At 40.7% G+C, this 14,922-nt stretch overlaps 1 protein-coding gene and 1 pseudogene across 1 annotated transcript in view; both read right to left on the reverse strand.

Moving 5' to 3' along the window:
- The window catches only part of MEI1 (meiotic double-stranded break formation protein 1), a 71,853-nt gene that overhangs the window by 23,669 nt on the left and 33,262 nt on the right, over positions 1-14,922 (reverse strand). Inside the window, exons 19-20 of the mRNA XM_025881637.2 lie at positions 10,430-10,577; positions 2,340-2,615 (exon numbers count right to left, since the gene is read on the reverse strand). Coding sequence (XP_025737422.1) covers positions 2,340-2,615; positions 10,430-10,577 — 424 coding nt within the window. The remainder of the gene's footprint in view (positions 1-2,339; positions 2,616-10,429; positions 10,578-14,922) is intronic.
- On the reverse strand, positions 5,412-5,770 carry LOC112831376 (chromobox protein homolog 3-like; annotated as a pseudogene).

Below are 14,922 nucleotides of genomic sequence, written 5' to 3' on the forward strand. Positions count from 1 at the left end.
ACCCACTGCAGTTAGTCACAGGAACACTGCTGCTGATCCTGCTAAGAATGGTTTCAAGTGGCTATGGAGGCAAAAGCCATGGGTGGAGCAATAAGGGAGATGACAATTTTGAGACTTCTAGGGTTTGGCTGTAAAGGGAAGGACATGAACATGGAAAGGGTTAGGAAGGCAGGGACCAGTGAGAGTCTGGGTCCCAGGAGAAGACACCAGAGCACCCAGAAGTAAGTCTATAGGGGCTTAGACTCTCCTACCACTCCCATAGCCCAGTGTCATGATCTGAGATTTTTTTTCTAGCCTCACTATTCTTTGATTCTCTCCTTCCAGGGATGCTTTAGAAGTCTCTACAAGGTGACATATGAAACAAGCATCTGTGATTCCCTCGAGGGCAGGGACCAACCATATCTGAACGATCTTTGTATCCCCAATGCCTAGTGCCTAGTAAGTACCAAATAAATGTATGAGAAAAGAAAAAGTGAACTAAAATCAAAGCCTCTAAAAACCTGCTCCTCCTTATCCTTCTCCAACCTCAACTCCTGTGACATACCCTCCATGCCCCAAAACCTCACCAGACCACTCGCGTCCCTGAATTACAGGAAGCACTTGCACGCTGCTGCGCTGTCCTGGCAGGATCCTCCCCTAACACTGTCACTTGTCAAATCCCTTGCAATATATGACATCTTTCCGCCCTCCCTGCCACCCAAGCGCTCTGCCTGACCTTTACTGCCACACTGTTAGGACAGGTCTTAGTGGTTTGTTGCATCTGATTCCCTCCCTGGCCCACGCAGCAGGCTCTAGGTCCAGTTCCTCCCTATATCGCCACTGCTCAAATAAACAGCTCTGCTGTTAGATGGAACACTGGATCAGAGTTGTTTTCTCTCTTGTTCTGAGAGTTAGCTCAGTTTATTGGGAAGAATACATTACACAGGGAGTCAAAATATGGGTTTTAATCTCAACTTCTGTGACTTACGGAAAATCTCCCTAAACCTCTGTTTGTTTAAAAAGAAAAAAAATGCCATAAATATCTCTATCAGAAGGTCTGCTTTTTTTGAGAGAGACTTCTGTCCAGAACCCTAATTCAACAGGTCAGCAACCTACTCTGTGTGAGAAACTAACCCTGAATGCTTCATCTAGCAAAGAAAATCCAGTTATCTTCGCTCTGTCCATTGCTACTCTCCCTGGCACCCATCTTGCCTTCCCCCTCTATGAACTGATGCTTTACTTTTAATCCATTCCTTCTCCTTTCTTCCTCCTCCAAGGAAGAATTTGAGCCAAAGCATGAATGCAGCCCCTATCAAGCCAACACGTGTGACCTCCCAGGATAAGAGATCACAGGGATGGAAGGTGAAGATTAAAGTCTGAGGGGGGAGCGTGTGCATGTGCGTGTGAATATGGACAGAACTATGTGCTCAAGGAAGTGAGGTATACAACATGAAGGTGTTATTTCTACAACAATCACTCTAATAAAGCCAGTCCAATAAAAAAACACTCAATAAATCATGTTTGCCTATGATTAAGAACATCAAAGGAATCCCCACTCTTCCCTAACGGGTTATATCATTGAAAGCAGTGGTTTTAAACTAAATGTCTCCTATGCTGAAGTCAGTTTGGCACCTACCACTAGTAATCACTCACTAAATACAAGGTGCCAAATGGTACAAATGATTTTCTTTTTTAAATAAATTAACAACTTACAGCAGTTACCTCTACAATAAAGTAATGTCACTCTCATTATTTTCCAACATGCTTTCTTGAGTGGATGAAGAAAAGATGAAGCTAAAGCTAGCGTATTAGAAGCTGCAGCTAGCTGGCTTATCTGATACACCTGATAAGAATTATAGGAATGTCTTAATTCATAAAAAAAAAAAAACACTGGAATTTCTGACAATTCTGGGTTTGCCCGAGTGTGTTGCACATGTAACATTATCCTGTGAGTCATGGCATAAAAAATGCCTGGTCTCTCTACAATCAGCCATTCTCCATTCACATGCCCCAAGGCTCTCCTCTGACATTAAACCCTTGTTAGTAGAATCTGTTTGAGAGAAGACAGGGAGGTGAGAGGGAATGGTGACTGGGGTCAGCATTTCATAGTTCTGTCCCCTGAGGAGTAGAGACGGACAGATCTCTCAGTTAGCAAACCTCCATTAGACTTAGAAAAGAGTATGGATTCATAGAAACCCAGGCACCTGCTAGGCAAAGGACCTCCCATTCACATGGAAACAGCAATAAATCCAGAGGCAGGCAGAAGCAACTGCAGTTGCCTCCTGACCTCAGTAAACCAACTCCCAGGGAGAGAGAACCCACCATCTCTGAATGTAGAAATGAGTAAGTGGTCTACCTACTAGCAAAATGAGCAGGATGCTGGGGCTGCTTCTGAGCATGTGGAACAGGGCTGCTAAGCTAGCAGGAAGAGGGGACTGCCCAGCAGAAGGGACATCATCCAGCTCCTCATAGCTGCTCTCTTCCCAGGAGAACCAAAGTTCCAGGACACGGTGCCCAAACCTACTCATCAGCTCTGGATACAACAGGAAGAACCTGAGCAGGAGGGGATGGTGGATGTAAACCAGGTGCAGGTCGGGGATGTCCTCTAAAAATTTTCTGATGGCACTGACCACAGCCTGAAGACAAAGAAAGAAAAGAAAGGAACTAAATAAATCTTGCAGAGAACCCAACACAGCCCAACAAACACAGCCAAGACATAACTGGGAAAAATGTACTTGGCATCTCAGTGCTCCAGGACATCTTCACTGGCTCATCCCAGTGCCCTCCAGTGAGAAGAAAACTCACTGTGCTTACCTTCCAACAGTGGTTCTCAAATGAGAGTGATTTTGTTCCCCCAGGAGATTTTTTTGAAATGTCTATAGACATTTTTTATTTTCTTGATCTAGGGAGTGCTACTGGCATCTAGTGGGAGAGAGCAGGGATGCCGCTAAATATCCCACAATGCACAGGACAGCCTCCCACAGAAAAGAATTATGTTGTGCAAAATGTTAATAGTGCCAGGGCTGAGAAACCCAGCTCTATAATGATACTTACTAGGGTGTGTTGTAATGATCAGTGTAGGTGTCTACCTCCCACACTAGACTTGAGCTGCTTGGGGGAACAGACTGATGCAGATTCATCTGTGCACCCGGCATAGGACCTGGCACAGAGCGGGCAAAGGGCATGTGTACTGAATCATTTATTAACCCTCAAAAACCTATCTCTTCCCATTGCACATATAGCAAAATTTAATCCTTAATATACTATTCTAGGAGTTTTATGGTTCATAGTTTGGGCTGTTTCATTTAGGTCTTTGATCCATTTTGAATTAATTTTGTATATACTATAACGGTCCAAGTTCATGCTTTTGCATGGGGACATCCAGTTGTTCTAGCACTACTTGTTAAAAAGACTATTTTTTCTCTCACTAAATTGTCTTGGCATCCTTATAAAATATATGTGGGTTTATTTTTGGACTGTCAATTCTATTCCATTGATCTAGATGACTATCCTTATGTCAGAAACACAGTCTTGATTATCCTAGTTTTTTTTAAAAGGAATATAAAACGGGGGCGCCTGGGTGGCTCAGTCTTTAAGCGTCTGCCTTCAGCTCAGGTCATGATCCCAGGGTCCTGGGATCGAGCCCCGCATCGGGCTCCCTGCTAGGCGGGAGGCCTGCTTCTCCCTCTCCCACTCCCCCTGCTTGTGTTTCCTCTCTTGCTGTGTCTCTCTCTGTCAAATAAATAAAACCTTTAAAAAAATAAATAAAAGGAATATAAAACTACTGATGACTATTTACCAGTATTTACAATAAAGTAAACAACATCCAATATACACTTGGATAACATTCACTACAAAGTTATCGTTTTTCCTGGCTTCTGCGGAACCAGTAACCCAAATACTGAGAAGATTGAGCCTACATGTAAGGAATGAGTTGGGGTAAAGAAACAAAATGCAGCTCAAGAATTTAGATTACAGAAGTCTGTTCACTCATTTATTTCAGAAGATCCTAAATTGCCAACATCTCTAACCATACGATTATGATTGTTTCCATGAATGAAGTCCAGACATTCCATGAATCATGACCTTTTATCCAATACAGCACAGGGATTTCAACTTCTTGAAAAAGAATGGTTCACTAGAAGGAAACTTTAAATGTCCATTTAACTAAGTTTTGCTTACCTAATTAAAACACACCAGGACTTGTCTAGTTTTCTCATTTGGGTGGGGAAGCTGTGATAAAATTTTCCTTTCAGAGGTTTTGCAAATAAACTTGTATTTCTTTAACGGTAGACATGGATATGGATTCTGATATGCTTGCTTTTACATTGTCCAATTTAAATTGTTTCTATTATATTTAAATTACCCAATTAATTACAAAATTTGAAAGGTTAAGGTTTCAGGAAAATTTTCAATCTAACTTTAAGTGATTTCTTTCTTTTCTTTTTTTTAAAGATTTTATTCATTTATTTGACAGAGAAAGAGAGCGAGTGAGAACAGGAACACAAGCAGGGGGAGTGGGAGAGAGAGAAGCAGGCTTCCTGCCAAGCAGGGAGCCCGATGCGGGGGCTCGATCCCAGGACCCTGGGATCACGACCCGAGCCAAAGGCAGATGTCCAATGACTGAGCCACCCAGGCGCCCCACGTGATTTATTTTTTAGGGTGTTGAAAATGATGGCATCCCAAAAACATGAACCTATCCTTGGTTATGAAATGCTGTTTTTGTTTTGGTAAATGTGAAAGAATGAATGAATGAATGAATGAATGGAAGGAAGGAAGGAAGGAAGAAAGGAAGGGAAATAAAGAAAGGAGGGAGGGAGGGAAGGAAACCATTTACGTATGTAATTTTATGTATACATACCAAAAAACCCCAAGTCAACAAAAAACCCAGAATGGTCCTTGGGCATATGGGAATTAAACACAAATTCTGATTAACGACTTTGAAGACTTCCCCCAACATTTAGAAAAGGTGTTCTTGAATGCAGGGGAATAATATACCATGGTCTCAAGTATTCTTTTCTGATAAAGGAAGCAACTACAGAAAGCTTTTATTTGTTCAAAGTAACCAGTGCTATTAGATGCAAAAGAACTCCAACTACTTCAAAACGAACCTATCAAACTGGTTTTTCATTAGAATGTTATTTCTTCACACTAATAAATAAAAAAACCAAGACCCATATATACACACATACATACATATATATACACACATAAATGTATATATAAAAACATACATAAGAAAGCAACACAATTATTGAGCTTCACCTTCCGGACAAGAATGTCAAGTTAGTCTCTCTCCATAAAAAGCAATTACAATTTGAGAACACTTCATATTTGCCTCTTTTGCCAGCGCCAAGTCTGCCTCATCTGAATCTTTCCATTTCATGAGAACCATGAATTCTCCACTGCTGTCTGTAGCACTGATTATTCATTCAGATCAAGACCTCTGGCAAAGCCTCTTGTTATCAGCAGCATCTCTTTCCTTCTCTGATTGGCTATTGTCAGATTCACTGTCAGATAAAGATTTTCTTTTTGTACCATCTTTTTCTTTACCAGGTTTTTGAGAATTAAGAAATGCCTCAATTAACTCTGGATAATCTAAATTTCCTTCAGGTTCCCAAGTACTGTCAGCATCTATAAATCCCTTCCACATCAGGAAATACTCCACCTTCCCATTCACTACACATTGGTCCAGTACTTCTTCTGCCACAAACTTTTCAGGCTCTGCCTCTTCTACTTTTTCACGCTTTTCATTCTGTTTCTTTCTCATTTTTTGTAAACTGGAGGCCATTTTTTTTTAAGATTTTATTTATTTATTTGACAGAGAGAGACACAGCGAGAGAAGGAACACAAGCGGGGGGCGTGGGAGAGGGAGAAGCAGGCCTCCCGCCAAGCAGGGAGCCCGAGGCAGGGCTCGATCCCAGGACCCTGGGATCATGACCTGAGCCGAAGCCAGAAGTCTAACTACTGAGCCACCCAGGTGGCCCTTGAGGCCATTTTTTTAATTGCAGACTTGAAGAGCTATTCACCACCTCAGAGCTGCTCCGGGTCCTGGGTCTCCAGCATCTCCCTTGATTACTCTAGTTTTGTAGTAAGTTTGAAATCAAGAAGTGTGAGCCCTCCAACTTTATTCTTCTTTTTCAAGATTGTTTGGTTATTTTGGGTCCCTTGCACTTCCATATGAAGTTTAGGACGAAAGGAAAGAAGGAAAGGGCAACTGGGATTTTGATTGGGATTGTGTGGAATCTACAGATCAATTTGGGGAGCACTGCCATTTGAACACTATAAAGTCTTTTTCTCCCAGTTTGAGATATAGTTGCCATATAACATTGTATAAGTATAACGTATGTGATGTAATGATTTGATAAATGTATATATTGTAAAATGATCACAAGTTTGGCTAACATCCATCACCTCACACAAAGTTTTTTTCCTTGTGATTGGAACTTTTAAGCCCTACTTTCCCAGCAAATTCCAAATATGCAAAACAGAATCATCAGCTATAGTCAGTATGTTGTACATTGTATCCCAGAACTTTTTTTTATCTTCTAAGTGGCTATTAAGTCTTCTGATTCATGAACACAGGATGTCTTTCTATTTGTTTCTATTTAGGTCTTCTTTAATTTCAACGATGTTTTATAATGTTCAGTGTTCAGAAGTGTATTTCTTTTGTTAAATTTATTCCAATGTATTTTATTTCTTGATGCTATTATAAATGGAATTGTTTCCTTAATTTCATTTTTGGGCATGTTGTTAAAGTCTTAAGTCTACCTTTCGAGCTTCTCTCCAGTCTGTCTCTCAAATGACTTAGCTAAGGCACACTACACTAGACTTTCTTCCTTGAAGGGACAGACTGGGAAACTGCCCATTTCTGTATCTTTATTCTCTCAATGAAGCCTCTCCTGATGCCATAATCAGATACAATCTCTTTCTCTGTGTTTTCATACCTCTTGACCAGTCCTCCAGCTCCAGGAGAGCACTGTTATTGCCTGCCTGTAGAGGATCTTTTTGTCTCTCCTGCCAAACTGGAGCTCCCTGAGATCAGGGAACATGTCTGATTCACCCCAACCCTGACAGGAGCCCAGACAGCACCTGACACGTGTCAGGTGGTCAATCCACATCGGGGAGTCATTATTTAATGGGTATAGAGTTTCAGTTTTACAAGATAAAAAGAGTTCTGGACATGACTGGTGGCAGTAGTTGCCCAATACTAATGTACTTAATGCCACTGAACTATTTACCAAAAATGGTCAAGATGATACATCTTATTTGTGTATTATACCACAATAAAAAATCCTGAATAATATATAAAAATAGAAAAACAGAATTGAGTTAAAAATCAAGCTGTGATTATATATTACCATTTGTATATAATTTTTAAACATGCAAAATGTTATACATCATTTATGGATTCACACCGTAGAGGGAAAGCCTGGAGTTCCATGGGCTCCTTCTACGTTTCTACACCACCACCGGTAGATATGGAAGAGAGGCCCCCCAAATCCAATTTACCACCATTATTAGTCTTGAAGCCATCAGGACTATTCCTGTCATGTCCTTTTCTCCTCAGGAAGCCCAGAAATTTCAGATCATCCCATATGGCTCAAAACATGCCTTTTTCTGTCCCCATCTCCCACTCATTCCTGGTTCCCAAAACCCTTCCACAGTGTCCTCTAGGACTCACTCCCAGTTATCAGCAAATTCCTTGTCCCGTGCCTCTTCTTTGAATATTCCCTTTACCTTGTTGCTTGGGTCCTCTTCCAAAACCCTGTCTCGCCTACAACCTCTCGAGTTGCGGCTATTTTTGCTCCCACCTCCCTGGCTCCGGAATGCGGCCTGTAAGTTCTCTTTCCCCCTTCTAATCTCCTCCACTTGCCTCAGCCAGTCTTGCCCGTGGTCATGCCCCCAGGCTTCATCATTACCAAGAACAGCATGCTCCTTAACACCAATTCAAGCACCCCACTTTACCACCCACCCCCTATTTTCCAGCTCACTCCCTCTGGTATTTCCATACAACAATTCTCTGGCCCCCATCAGAACCAAAACCTTTGGAAACGTCCTTTTATTCGCTCTTATTCTTACACCTCACACTGATCCATCAAGATTCTGTTGGCTCCATTTCAAAATACGTCCAGAAGTTAATGCTCTTCACCACCTCCTCTACTGTTTCGTGTCCACATTATTGCTGCAGCCCCCTAACTGGTTTCTGCACTTCCACCTCGTGGTCTCTTGGTTTACTGTCCTAGAAGCCAGAGTCATCCTTTTCAATTCAGCCGTGAATCAAACCATGGGACTATATGAGATCATCAAAGAAATAAATTTAAAGAGAAAAGAAAAGCATCAAAGACTGAGCTCTGGGGCAGTACAACACTTACAGGTCAGGGAGAGAAGAGAAAATCAGCAAAAGACACTGAGACAGAACTGCCAGAGAGGTAGGAGGAAAATCAGGAGCACACAGCATTCTAGATGCCAAATAATGGCAATGTTTCCAAGAAAAGAGATGCTGTTGATTGGTCAAGTAAGATAATGGCAAACACTGGTTACTGGCTTCAGTCATGTATCTGTTACTGGTGACCTTGATAAGTGCATTTTCAGAGATGTGGTAAGGTTGAAAGCTTCACTGGGGTAGGTTCAAGAGCAAATGGGAGAGCAGGAAGTGTACACAAGCTTAAAGCATCTTGTCATAGTAGAAAACCCAAACTCTGCCAAAGACTACTAGGGTTGTGCCAAAAGGACCCAGGAGCTACCCTGAAGAGGCTCCCACTGACCAAAGATAGGACAACTGGAGCTTCAAAAGGGTAGTAACTACAGTGGATTGAAACATCAAATATTTTTAAATCCATGAGTACATAATGACACTAAAAAAAAATCTCTTTGGTCCCCTTTGAGGAATGCTAGAAAACCAACTCATTTCTTGTAAAAACTGTCATTAAAAGGAAAGAATCAGGGGTGCCTGAGTGGTTCAGTCGGTTAAGCAAGTCATGATCCCGGGGTCCTGGGATCGAGCCCCGGGTTGGGCTCCTTGCTCAGCGGGGTGCCCCCTTCTCCCTCTCTCCCCTGCTCATGCTCTCACTTTCTATCTCTCAAATAAATAAAATCTTTTTTAAAAAAGGGAAAGAATCAAACATTCAACCTACGCTTCCTCTATAATCTACCACTCAGAGTAACTGAGTAGTTGATAAAGGAAGTTTCCTTTTATGCAAGTATCCCAGTTAATAAAGAGTGAATGACAGAATTATTTGATGTTTCAATCCACTGTAGTTACTCCCCTTTTGAAGCTCCAATTGTCCTATCTTTGGTCTGAGCCCTTTTGGCACAACCCTAGTAGTCTTTGGCAGAGTTTGGGTTTTCTACTATGACAAGATGCTTTAAGCTTGTATACACTTCCTGCTCTCCCATTTGCTCTTGAACCTACCCCAGTGAAGCTTTCAACCTTACCACATCTCTGAAAATGCACTTATCAAGGTTATTATTTTACAACCCCTAATGAATTAGTAGTCGGCAATGATCACCAATGGCTTCAAATATCACCAAAAAAGAGACAATGGGATACTGTATATCTAGGTCTCTTACTTGAAAACTCGTGCACTTCAACTACAACTTTCTGCTTCCATTCAAATTAAACCAGGTCTGCTTACAACATGTTTGCCCCAACAGTAATCAAAAAGACGGAGTGCCTGGCTGGCTCAGTTGGAGCGTGTGGCTCTTGATCTCAGGGTCATGTTTGAGCCCCATGTTGGGTGTAGAGATTGCTTAAGTAAGTTTTTAAAAAACCTTAAAAAAAAGGAGGCAAAATTATTAGTCAGTGAAGAAAGAGTATCCTTAGGTTGAAGCTGAAGTGTCCATATCTAAGGAGTAGAAGCAATCTTCAATGAAAGAGACGAGAGATTCAGTGATCAATCAGATATAGTCCTTGACCCATAAGAATTTATAAAGAATCTGGAAAGAGAAAACTTGTATACACACAACCACTGTCAAAGCGATCCAAGATCAGCCTGATTAACAATATTCTGTGTCCCAGCAACCCACCTTGATTGATAAACTGTTAACAGAAGGATATACCTCACATTTCTCTCCTTCTCAAACCAGAGCTGGTACTAAGAAAAGAGCCTTGGGGAGTTGGTTAAGACTAAATTGGAGTCCTGGCTCCCCCATCAATTAATTGTGTGACCTAGAGAAAGTTACTTTAACCCAAGTCTTGATTTTCTTACCTGTAAAAAGTGGAAATAATAATCTTTACCTCTCAGGACTACTGAGAGAATTCATTAAATCTGTATGTCAGCCCCCTCCCACTCCCCATTCCACCAAGACTCTCTCTCTCCCTCTCTTCCTCTCTCTCTCTCTCTGCCACCTACCTTCTCTCTATATACATCATCATGGTCTCTCAAGGAGCCATGATGTAAAGGGGGGCAGCAGGAGGAGGAAGAGCCACAGGCATTTTGGTCCATACCTCATCTAGTGTTCCGTTTTTGTCCTGGCAGATTGCAAGCAGATAGATGGAGGCTCTGAAGACCACCAGTGGAGGGCGCTCACCCTGGTCCTGCAGAGACAGGAGGAAGCTTTGCACAGCCACGAACAATTCTGTCTCTGAGACAAACCTGTTGACCAAGGAGGGTCTGAGTGAAAAAGACAGAAATGGCTATCCTGTTTTGCCACATCCTCCCTCTGCCTTCTGTCCTTCTGCCCCAGCAGGTCCATGGCTTCATGACACCTTCCACAAAGAGCATGCTACATATACTTACAAAACATTGTCATACACACACAGCACAAGGTTCTGCACTTTATACAAGGCCCTGTTAGGGGCCAGAGACTCCTCACTCACAATTAGGAGGTGAAGTGTCTGCCAACTAGACTAGCACTATGAAAGAGAAGGATGCTACTTCTAGGCTTTAGGAGTCCCTTTTTTGGCCACCAGTCCACTCCTTTTTATCATCAAACATTGATGTGTTCAGTGGGCTACTTTCTGGGGAAGGGATTTGTCTGTGCTTGTACGTGTAAGGGCGACAGGGGCGAGAAGGAGACTGACTTTTTTTTTGTAAAATACAAAAGGCATATATCCTATTATACCTTTTGAATTTTCTACCATGTGTATCTCTCACCTATCAGATTAAGTTCCTAAAAAAATTAAACATTTTAAAATGGGTAATACTAAATACAACATAATGTCCTGGAACAGAAAAGGGACAGCAGAGGAAAAACTAGTGAAATTCAACAAGAACGTCAAGACCATTCAATGGGGGAAAAGGACAAGCTTTTCAACAAATGGTCCTGGCAAAACCGGATATACAAAAGAATGACTTTGTACCCCCACCTGACATGATATGAAAGAAAGAATAGTCCCCAAATGGGACCAGACCTAAAACTATAAAACTCTTAGAAGAAAACAAAAAGCAAAAGCTTCGCAACATCAGATTTGGCAATGATTTTTTTGGATATGACAAGAAAGGCACAGGTAATAACCCCAAAACAGACAAACCGATTGATGAAGGTTTTTAACTTTTGTGCACCAAAAGACACCGTCAACACAGTAAAAAGGCAACCCACAGAATGGGAGAAAATATTTGCAAATCATGTATCTAATAAGGGATTAATATCCAGAGTAAATAGAGAACTCCTAAAACTCAATAACAACGAAACATGCTGATTCCAAAAGTGGGCAAAGGACTTGAATAGACACCTCTCCACAGAAGACATACAAATGCCCAATAAGCACATGGAAAGATACTCAACATCACTAATCACTAGGGAAATGCAAATTAAAACTATGAGATAATAACCTCACATCCATCAGGATGGCCACCGTCAAAAAGCAGAAGATAACAAGTGTTGGCGAGCATGTGCAGAAATTGGAGCCCTTGTGCATCACTGGCGGGGACGTAAAATAGTACAGCCGCTGTGAAAAAGAGCATGGCATTTCCTCACAAAAATTAAAAACAGAACTATCGGATGACCCAACAATCTGGGTATATACCCAGAAAAATTGAAAACAGGGTCTCAAAGAGATATTTGTACACCCATGTTCACAGCAACATTATTCACAACAGCCAAAAGGTGGAAGCAACCCAAGTGTCCATCGATGGACAAATCTATAGGCAAAATGTGGCATATACAAACAATGGAGCACTATTCAGCATAAAAAAGGAAGGAAATTCTGACATGCCACAGGATGGGTGAATCTTGAGGACACTGTTAAGTGAAATAAGCCAGTCACAAAAAGATATATACTGCATAATTCTACTTAGAGGAAGTACTTAGAGTAGTCAAAATCATTGGGACAGAAAGTAGAAGAGTGGTTGCCAGGGGCTGGGAAGGGGAAATGGGGAGTTATTCAACAGGTACAGAAAATTTTACTTCTGCAAGATGGAAAGAGTTCTGGAGATGAATGGTGGTGATGGTAGCACAACCATATTAATGAATTAGTACCCCTGAACAGTACACTAAAAATGGCTAAGACATCAATTTTGTTTGTGTATTTTACCACAATAAAAAAAATGGAAAAAATACCAATGTCCAATGTACCAAGGTTGGTATCTTAGTTTGATAAATGTACCATAGTTTGTTAACATCAGGAGAAAATTAGTGAAGAATTTTCTGTATTCTTTGCAACTTTCCTATAAATCTATAATTACCCCAAAGTAAAATGTTTATTTAAGAAATAAAAATAAAACGGATGATAGGTATAATTTATACATTATACAGCTACTAAAAGTATGAGGTAGACCTATTAATACATGTACTAAACAAGAAAAGATCTCCAAGATATATTGTTAGGGGGCACCTGGGTGGCTCAGTTGGTTAAGCGACTGCCTTCGGCTCAGGTCATGATCCTGGAGTCCCGGGATCGAGTCCCGCATTGGGATCCCTGCTCAGCAGGGAGTCTGCTTCTCCCTCTGACCCTCTTCCCTCTCGTGCTCTCTCTCTCTCATTCTCTCTCAAATAAATAAATAAAATCTTTAAAAAAAAAAGATATATTGTTAGGTTAAAGGGCAAATTGAAGACCTTATATAATATTCCATTCTGTATACTGGATAAAAAGAAGCATATATGTGTTTGTTGATGCATAGACAAGTTCACACAGGGTACCTAACAGTAGTTAATGTTGGCAGATGTATGGAAATGTATTTTATTTTAACTTTATACCCAACTATTTTACTTGCATATTGACATGATTTTTAAAAAAACATTCAAAGAATCACATGGGCAGTAATCAAAACAGTATGGTATTGGCATAAAAACAGACATATAGACAAATGGAACAGAATAGAGAGCCCAGAAATAACCCCACGCATATATAATCAATTAATTTACAACAAAGGAGCCAAGAATATACAATGGAGAAAGCATAGTCTCTTCAATATATGCTGTTGGGAAAACTGCACAGCCAAATGCAAAAAAAAAAAAAAAAAAAAAAGTGGACCACTATCTTATACCATACACAAAAATTTACTCAACATGGATTAAGGACATGAATTAAGACCTGAAACCATAAAACTTCTAGATGAAAACATAGGCAGTAGGCTACTTGATGTTGGTCTTGGAGATGATTATTTTAGATCTTATACTGAAAGCAAAAAAAAAAAGGGGGGGACTATTTCAAACTAAAAAGCTTCTTTTTCTTTTTTTTTAATACTTTATTTATAAAAGAGAGCAAGTAGGGGGAAGGAGCAGAGGGAGAGGGACAAGCAGGCTCTGCGCCAAGTACGGAGCCCCACATGGGGCTCAATCCCAGGACCCTGAGATCATGACCCGACCTGAAATCAAGAGTCAGAGGCTTAACCGACTGAGCCAGCCAGGCGCCCCTCAAACTAAAAAGTTTCTGCAAAGCAAAGGAAAGCATCAACAAAATGAAAAAGCAACTTATTGAATGGGAGAAAAATCCTTGCAAATCATATATCTGATAAAAAGTTAATGTCCAAATATATAAAGAACTCACACAACTCAATAGTAAAAAAAAAAAAAAAAAGAATTAAAATAGGGCACCTGGATGGCTCAGTTGGTTAAGCAACTGCCTTCGGCTCAGGTCATGATTTCGGGGTCCTGGGATCAAGTCCTGTGTCAGGCTCCCTGCTCAACGGGGAGCCTGCTTCTCCTTCTGCCTGCCCCTCCCCCTGCTTGTGTTCATGCTCGCTCTCTGTTAAATAAAGAAAATCTTTAAAAAAATTAAAAATAAGTCCAATTTAAAAATGGGCAGAGGATTTGACTAGACATTTTTCCAAAGAAAATGTGCAGATGGCCCACAGGTACATGAAAAGATGCTCAACATCACTTGTCAGCAAGGAAATGTAAATCAAAACCACAATGAGGTATCACCTTACACCTGTTAAATGGCAATTATCAAAAAGAAAGAAAAAACGAGTGTTGGCAAGGATGTGGAGAAAAGGGAACACATAAGCACTGTTGGTGGGAATGTAAATTGGTGCACCCACTATGTAAAAGAGAATGGAGTTTCCTCAAAAAATTAAAACTAGAACTACCATATGATCCAGGAATTCTACTTCTGGGTATTTATCCAAACTCAAAAAGATATGTACACCCCCATGTTAACTGCAGCACCATTTACTATGGCCAATACATAGAAAAAACTTACATGTCCATTGGTGGATGAACAGATAAAGAAAATGTGATACGTACATACACACAATGGAATACTATTCAGCCATAAAAAAGGGGAACCCTGCCATTTATAACAACATGGATTGACCTTAAGGCATAAGGCTAAGTGAAATAAGTCAGCGAGAGAAAGAAAAATACTTTATGATCTTACTTATATGTGGAATCTTAAAAACAAACAAAAAACTGAACTCACAGATACAAATAACATATGATGCTGGAACATCTAAACAAGCCACACGCAAAAGAACGAAGTACTGATATGTGCTACAAATATTATGCCAACTGGATGAGTCTCAAAAAACACTATGCTAAGTCATTTATTGTATGAGC

Source organism: Callorhinus ursinus, unplaced genomic scaffold, assembly GCF_003265705.2.
Source record: "Callorhinus ursinus isolate GAN/ISIS: 27379988/994484 unplaced genomic scaffold, GSC_fseal_2.0 scaffold48, whole genome shotgun sequence".
Taxonomy (NCBI): domain Eukaryota; kingdom Metazoa; phylum Chordata; class Mammalia; order Carnivora; family Otariidae; genus Callorhinus; species Callorhinus ursinus.